This window comes from Coffea arabica, chromosome 10c, assembly GCF_036785885.1.
Source record: "Coffea arabica cultivar ET-39 chromosome 10c, Coffea Arabica ET-39 HiFi, whole genome shotgun sequence".
In the NCBI taxonomy this organism is placed as follows: domain Eukaryota; kingdom Viridiplantae; phylum Streptophyta; class Magnoliopsida; order Gentianales; family Rubiaceae; genus Coffea; species Coffea arabica.
In genome coordinates this window covers 34,867,363-34,876,172 of record NC_092329.1, presented here as the reverse complement: position 1 = coordinate 34,876,172, position 8,810 = coordinate 34,867,363, and the positions used below count along the sequence as shown (strand labels likewise).

At 37.4% G+C, this 8,810-nt stretch overlaps 1 protein-coding gene across 1 annotated transcript; it reads right to left on the bottom strand.

The window, feature by feature from the left end:
• Positions 1–281: 281 nt before the first annotated feature.
• Positions 282–1,583, bottom strand: LOC140015901 (uncharacterized). The gene is made up of 4 exons (XM_072068736.1): positions 894–1,583; positions 636–780; positions 455–532; positions 282–346 (listed from the first exon to the last, which is right to left on the bottom strand). The coding sequence occupies exons 1-4, from the start codon at positions 1,581–1,583 to the stop codon at positions 282–284; spliced, it is 978 nt and encodes a 325-aa protein (XP_071924837.1).
• Positions 1,584–8,810: the final 7,227 nt, after the last annotated feature.

Below are 8,810 nucleotides of genomic sequence, written 5' to 3'. Positions count from 1 at the left end.
TCATCGTGGACAACGGCCAGTAACAAGTTACAATTTTATTCTTTTAGAGATAGGTCCAGCAATAGCGAAATTAAGAGGAGTTTCTTCATCGCACGTGCATGGCTAGTCAAGTTGTGTTATTCCTGGTTGATTGGCATCATCCGGTTCATCTATAAGTCTATGAGTCTACATATGATCAACAAGTATTAGTCAATGGAATGACTTACGGAGCAAACCAAATGTTAAGTTCATTAACCTTGTGCTTGTATAGAAGGATATGTCTTTTTGTTATGCCCTGGAGCTCAACAGAAGTAGCATTTGATTTTCTTCTTTAGTTCAACAACTTCAGTGGAATGTGCACTTGAAACTACAAAGCAAAAAATGAAAAAAATATTGAATTTAAGTTATGTATGTCCTCAAATTAAATGAAACATAACTCAATTATGATTAACCATATGTCATCAAATTTATTAACCATTTTCTTCATGAACAACAATTTGTATGTCCACTTGACAGCCTTCACCAGCAACAGGTTGTTCACCTCTTAGTTGTGCTTGTTAATATGGAAAAAATTTAAAAGTTAGAGAAAACAGCAAAGGTTATATGAATTTTGGCAAAATAGTAGTGTTGAAAAATATGTAGAAGAGGACGTATACCAGCCTGGCTATGGTCTAAGTCAGTCCCTACAACATCAGAGTGGCCCTTGGGATGACTAGTTGGACATGTTCTTCGATTGTGACCATACCGTTGACATTTGCTACTATTGAGAGAAGGCCCCCTTCCAGTGCCATGGCCAACTAACTGCTCAGGTATAACCAATGGACATTTCCTTATTGTATGCCCCTTTTTATGACATTTTGAGCAGCTTGGTGTAGTAATTCCCGCTCTTGACAGTTTAGTCACTCCATTATTACTTTTCGAGGTTCATTTGGTTCCCTCCTCCTTGCTTTTTTTGGCCTATCAGAAAGTCTCAACTTCTTTGGTGGTAGGATCAGGATCTTACCAGAATCCCTCCAAGCATTAGGTCCCAGTAATGGAGCAATAGCTGGCTCATACGCAGCCAAATATGCCTCTCTCGAGTAGCAGTTGTGCACGTGGTCCTCTGGTGTAGCATTTATTAGTGGAATACAGCAAACTGCATGGCAACAGGGGCAATCCCATGTGCTCCCACTTTCTACACGTGCATGTGCGTCTATCGACATCAACAACATAGGTTCCAACGTAGATATGCCGCACTTTGAATCTTTTGCCGTCTGAGTGTCTAGCAATATTGGTGGCAGCCTCAATTTTGGCCTTTTCAAGCTTTTTTGAATTTTTGGACATATTACATCAGTTCTCTTCTTCATCCATTCTCTTTTTATCCACATCCTATCCATGAGGTAAATTCTAATGGTCTCCAACATACCCAGGACTGGTTTCTCTCTAGCTTCCAAGATCACAGAATTGAAACTCTCACAAAGGTTATTTAGTAGGATATCGCACTTAGTTGTTTCTCTGAAGTGTGATCTTGACCATTGTGTTGGGTTTGTATTATCCACCAGCCACTTATGAGCATTGTGGTCACACTCTTTTAAAGCATCCATCTCACTCTCAAATTTGCGCATGTATAATGATCATGCACAAGCTTCAAATCTTGCTTTTATTGATTTCACCTGGATATGACTTCTTCATGTTATTGTGTAGATGCCTTACACAATGTTAATGCTCCACACTCGGAGTGATTTCATGAATGGCAGACCCCAATCCCTGGTAAGGGTGTAACCGTCAATTTTTTTTTTAAAAGACGTGTTATATTTTCATTAATTGCAGCCTAGGTAACCCAAAAAACAAGAAGATTGGAATTACCTTTTGTCTATTACTGATGAAAGTCCATGTTTTTTGTTCATGAATGCACAAGTCATGTTTCAACAACTTCATGAACCACTTCCATGAGCTCTTATTCTCAATTTTCACTACTGCGTATGTAATGGGGTAGATGCAGCCGTTGGCATCAATCCCAACAGCAGTCAACAATACTCCCGGATATGGACCCCTCAAGTGGCAACCATCTAAACCAATCAATTGTCGACAACCAGCCTTGAAACCTTTTTTCAATGCTTCAAAGCATATGTATATACTTTGAAATCTTTCCTTACCACTTATATCATCAACCATTGTCTCCATATGTACCGTTGAACCAGGATTACAAGCTAACAACTCTTCGCAGTAGTCCCAAAGCTTTGTGTATTGTTGTTTGTAACTGCCATGGATCAAAAGCTTGGCCTTCATGAAGGTCTTACTCACTTGGTCTCTTGTGATATTCACATTTAGCTCTAAGTGCACCTTCTCCTTAAATTCTATGGTACTCACTCTCTTATTTAATCTAAGAAAGTCTATATAGTGTCTACTTAGGAAACCCGAATTGGCATGCTTGTGGTAAAAAGTCCTACCACAATTGCAAGATGGTCCCATGGTTCTAATAACAAAAGCGTCACTATCAACCTCTTTTGAAGCATAAATGAACCAGTCACAATTTGCACTATTGCATTTAGCCCGCATTCTATTAGTGTCATTTTTACCTCCACCTAAAATGTTTATCCCATTTGACTCCATAATAATCAATAGCTCGTTTAAATATTCATTTATGATCAAACAACAACCCAACAAAGAATTTTGGATCCACCATATCATGCTCAAGTCTAAACCTCACGTACCTTGGCTTTCTCCTCTTTGAACAATCTTCATCCGAGGCTTCACTATTGCTATTTAACTCTTTAGAATTGATTGACTCTGATTCTTCATGCACTTTAATATTTTCTCCATCGTACAACTTGAAGTCACCAGTTGTATCATTCCTATTTTGCTACCTAAATGCTCCTCCAACAACAGGTTTTTTTTTGTTCATTTTTTCTGCATTCATTCTTGCTTTCATCAACAACTGTTTCTGTTGTCTCCTTCGCTTTTTCAAGCTCTTTATTAGCACCGACAACAGATTTCTTGAAAATGACATCATCTTCATCATCCCTAAAGTCATAATCACTATCGACCAAACTTTCATTTTCTATAGAATCTGATTGTGCATCTTCTTCAATCCCATAGCCATTTTCTTCCTCTATTAATTCAATTGGCACCTTGGTTTCTTCAAATGTGGTAGGCTCCTCAAACGTGATGTCAATATAAACAGCATCTTCATTTGATATACCAGCCTCTCCAATATCTCCATTAGAGCTGCCTACATTACTATCAATAAATCTAATATGAAATTCTTGCACCAAATACACCTCAACCATACCAATTTGTTTCCCAATAGAGGTCATGTCTATAACATCATCCTCACTTTCTATATTGCGAAGTTTGAAGGTACAATCTCCACAAGGAACTCTATAAAAGCAATTTGACATTTTCTTCATATCCGACAAAAGTGCAAAAGCCATGGAGATGTGACATGTTAACTACATTTGCAATAACACCTTCAAAGGATTCCATACTACCCCCTACATACTTTTCTTCTGGTGGTCCAAAATATACCCCACCATAATACATTTTTAGTGTAAAACAATCCAGCTCATGTCCTGTGCTTTTTTTTTTGCATAAAAGACAAAAAAATTTTTTAATTAGGCATCCACATGCTTGGTCACTATCCTGTAACCCAATTAAGTAGCACGAGAACAACAGCATAGTGTATTTTTTACAACAAAGGGACCACCGAAACTAAAGTAACAAGAGAAGCCACTACACATACCATGCCATACTCCACATCTCATATGTACCAAAACCCTATCATTGAAATTAGAAAAGGGAAAATCTACCAACTATAATTCAACAACCAACAACTTATATCGGTTGTAACATCCCGATTATTAGGAGGTTGTTTGGGAAGAAAATATTAAAGTATATTTCTTCGGGTTTGATTTAAAACCTTATTTTGTTTTAAAAGACTAGAAACCCCAATATTTTAGTCAAAAACCCTAGTTTACTTGTGACTAACCGGTTTTCTTAAATCTCTCACATTTTAATTGAAACCCTAATTTTAATCACTGGAATTGGAAAATTCCTCACGTTTTCTTAAAAATTTCCTTTTATTTGGAAATTATTATTTATTAAAGCCCTACTATCCAATTATTCCATAATAAGTGCAAATGAGCCTAGAAAGTAGGGTTTCACTCTTCATTTTCAAGATTGGGCAAATTAGGGTTTTCGTGATTTTCCACCGGATAAATTTTCGGTACTGACCAAGGATCAATTTGGTGATTAAAAGTGACTCGTAAGTGATAAATAATATGTGATTAGGAGCAATGAGATGAGGTTAGTGAATAGGAAGTAAAAACCCTAGTACGTGTGTTTTTAAGAAAAACGGCGCGAACCGGCGGGACCCGCGCATTACCGATTGAACGCACCAATTGACCACCACTTTCTTACCATATAAGTTTATTGATATTTGAGCAAAATATCTCCTCTCTCATGATGACTTCTTGACCAAAAATTTGTGGCCAAAATGCAAGGAGAAGAAAGAGAAATTCTTGTGGTTGTAATTAAACCAAGTGTTGGCCAAACTTGTGGCTTAGATTACTCCTAATCTCTTGTCTTCTTAACTACTCAAGAACAGCCTTTCTTCTTCATTTTTCTGCCCCATAACCGAAATTAGAGAGAGAGAGAAAGACAAAGAGAGTTCATCTTGTTCTTCTCCAAATCTTGAAAAGTTTCTTCTATTCGCGCAAATCTACTCCGATTAAGTTGTTATCTAGCACAAAGGCTACCTACCGGTGTAATTTTCTTGAGGAGCAAAGGCCTTGAACACTTGTTTCTAGTTTCCTTGGAAAGGTATACATGCTAGAACCTTGATTCTCCGATTAAATGCGTGATTAGTTGCTAAATATGTCACATATGGTTGAATTATTGATGTATGTGGTGAAATAGAGGCTTGGATCATGATTTTCCATTTTATTGGAATTTTTACAGTTTCCCTATGATTCTTCTAGTGCTTACAATTTGGGGCTTTGATGTTTAAAGTTTAATATGGGAAGTTAAGATGGTGAAGCAAGCCAAAAATAAAGAAATTAGCATTTGATTTCAAGAATTTCCAGATTTCAGGAACTTGAAAATTCAGTTCTGCCCGTTTCTGTATCACCTACTTAGAGGCCGAATTTGGCTTGGCATGAAACATGAAAGTTGTAGATAATGGTATTTTATAGGTGCCTACAAAATTTCAGCTCAATCGGAGCAACGTAGGACATGAAAAGTCCAAAATACCCTTACTGTTTTAAGTATTTCCCAAGCAGTCCGTGTGATCAGTTAAGTCCAGTTTATCACGTTTTTCGACTAGGATCCATTCTGATTTAGCTTTTTGCTGAAACATGAAAGTTGTAGTATTCTTACTTAGCTTTCAAACGCCTCTAAGAACAACTGAATCGGACTTTTGTAACCTGAGATATGACCATTACAGTACAATGCGGTTAGACAGCCAACGAGTGAGATTTTGGTTCTGTAAATTGAGGATTTGACTATGTTGCATTGGAAACTGGACTAAGTGATTTTCATGAACATTGTAGCCTTGTGTCTTAGCTTCAAAACGGTATATGTTTCACCTCAATCCGATAAGCGTAGCCTCAGATGTACCCATTCCGCAAAAACCCATCAAAACTGTCTTTTGTAAACTTCGTTTCCACACTTGTTGTTTGCTTAAATTTTGTCCTTGTATTGTTATGAGCCTATGGAACGGCTATTGACTTGCATTATGATATATATGACTTTGGGATTGGCTGAGGAAAAATAATGAAGCCTAAATGGCTGGAAAATTAGGTAAACACAAAGGGCATGCTGCCCAAATTTACGCTTGAGGGAATGAATTCCGGTTTCTAGGGTTTAATTGGGGGTTTTTCTAATGGTGGCTTTTAAGCTTCTAATTAGCTTTGATTGAGGGATATTGTGGCCTAATTAGATATATTTTATTGCTTATTAACCGTATGTGTGATCGGTAATATATTGTAGGTTGGAAATGAAGCATTTATGGGGAAATGTTGTCCGAACTTTGAGAATGTATGATTGCTTTGAATTTGTGATTTAGAGCTTGGACTCGGGCAAGGTAATGATATATGATGGATGGTTTCTGAGCCGTGGAGGTGAGTGACCTCAAACTACTTCTAAAGTTATTTATGAACCGTTTCTTACATTATTTACTTTTGAACTGTTTCCAAAGTTACTTTTGAAATGTTTTCTTGCATATCATGTGTGCTGGCATTTGAGTGTGCCTTGTTTGCTATGTTTCTTGACTTCATGACTTGTATTTTGGTTGATAACGTGTTAAGCGCTTATAATGATTTCCAAAACGAGTTTTCGAGGCGAGTGTGTACTTTATCGCACTCGACCTAAATAGCTGTGCAATTTTCAAGGATTTAATTATTGAAATGCTAGTTGCGCATGATGTAAGCCTTTTGGGCTGAACTGGCCATTGCCCCTTGTTACCGGTCGTCTTGAGCCAGAAGCGGACTCGGTCAGGCGATTAGGAACTTGGGTGAACGTTTGGTATACTCGAGTATTACCTATGTAGGTTGGTGGAGCCTGGCCAAAAGCCAGGGACGGGGTGAATGAAATAAAATGAATGACCAAATGAGCGAGGAAATGTCAGGAGAATGAATGTATCCTTTCATGAATGTTACTATCGCTTTCCATTGTAAATGTTTCTTGAATTATTGAAAATCCATATTTACTGTTTTGCAAATGTTGTAGTTGTTTCCGGATTTATCATTGCTATATGACATCATTGAAATGAACTATTGTGAAACCGATTTGATTACTGATTTTAATGGTTACTCGCTGAGCTTCTAGCTCACCCCAAAAAATGTTTTATTTCCCCCCCAGGGCTCAAGGCGAAGAAAAGCTTGGAGTGCTTATTCACGTGACTGGATGGCTTATATCGTGTACAGTTTAAGTTTGGATCTATTTTATGTACGAGTTGGTCTTGTATAAATATTTGAAATTGATATGGATGTAAGTATACGTTCCACGATTGGAATCAGTTTCCGCTGCATTTGTGATATGTAATCATTGGAGAATTTGATGTAATTTTGAGATTTATATTGTAATTGGGTTGAGGACTGTAGTGTGCGACTGAGTCCCGGCGAGAGCTGGGCAGGCGGTCCGCCGAACCCTCTGGTTCGCCTTAGGGGAAGGTGGGGTCGTCACAGTTGGTATCAGAGCTTAGGCTTCAGATCTTTGTAGTGTATCCTAGGCTTGAAGTTTGGGATGCCGGACTGTGGGTTTGGTTTGAAATATCAGTGATTCTTGCGGGATGTTTTGACTTGATTAGTACAAGATGGAATGTCGAGGACGACATTCTTTTAAGGAGGGGAGATTGTAACATCCTGATTATTAGGAGGTTGTTTGTGAAGAAAATATTAAAGTATATTTCTTCGGGTTTGATTTAAAACCTTATTTTATTTTAAAAGACTAGAAACCCCAATATTTTAGTCAAAAACCCTAGTTTACTTGTGACTAACCGGTTTTCTTAAATCTCTCACATTTTAATTGAAACCCTAATTTTAATCACTGGAATTGGAAAATTCCTCACGTTTTCTTAAAAATTTCCTTTTATTTGGAAATTATTATTTATTAAAGCCCTACTATCCAATTATTCCATAATAAGTGCAAATGAGCCTAGAAAGTAGGGTTTCACTCTTCATTTTCAAGATTGGGCAAATTAGGGTTTTCGTGATTTTCCACCGGATGAATTTTCGGTACTGACCAAGGATCAATTTGGTGATTAAAAGTGACTCGTAAGTGATAAATAATATGTGATTAGGAGCAATGAGATGAGGTTAGTGAATAGGAAGTAAAAACCCTAGTACGTGTGTTTTTAAGAAAAACGGCGCGAACCGGCGGGACCCGCGCATTACCGATTGAACGCACCAATTGACCACCACTTTCTTACCATATAAGTTTATTGATATTTGAGCAAAATATCTCCTCTCTCATGATGACTTCTTGACCAAAAATTTGTGGCCAAAATGCAAGGAGAAGAAAGAGAAATTCTTGTGGTTGTAATTAAACCAAGTGTTGGCCAAACTTGTGGCTTAGATTACTCCTAATCTCTTGTCTTCTTAACTACTCAAGAACAGCCTTTCTTCTTCATTTTTCTGCCCCATAACCGAAATTAGAGAGAGAGAGAAAGACAAAGAGAGTTCATCTTGTTCTTCTCCAAATCTTGAAAAGTTTCTTCTATTCGCGCAAATCTACTCCGATTAAGTTGTTATCTAGCACAAAGGCTACCTACCGGTGTAATTTTCTTGAGGAGCAAAGGCCTTGAACACTTGTTTCTAGTTTCCTTGGAAAGGTATACATGCTAGAACCTTGATTCTCCGATTAAATGCGTGATTAGTTGCTAAATATGTCACATATGGTTGAATTATTGATGTATGTGGTGAAATAGAGGCTTGGATCATGATTTTCCATTTTATTGGAATTTTTACAGTTTCCCTATGATTCTTCTAGTGCTTACAATTTGGGGCTTTGATGTTTAAAGTTTAATATGGGAAGTTAAGATGGTGAAGCAAGCCAAAAATAAAGAAATTAGCATTTGATTTCAAGAATTTCCAGATTTCAGGAACTTGAAAATTCAGTTCTGCCCGTTTCTGTATCACCTACTTAGAGGCCGAATTTGGCTTGGCATGAAACATGAAAGTTGTAGATAATGGTATTTTATAGGTGCCTACAAAATTTCAGCTCAATCGGAGCAACGTAGGACATGAAAAGTCCAAAATACCCTTACTGTTTTAAGTATTTCCCAAGCAGTCCGTGTGATCAGTTAAGTCCAGTTTATCACGTTTTTTGACTAGGATCCATTCTGATTTAGCTTT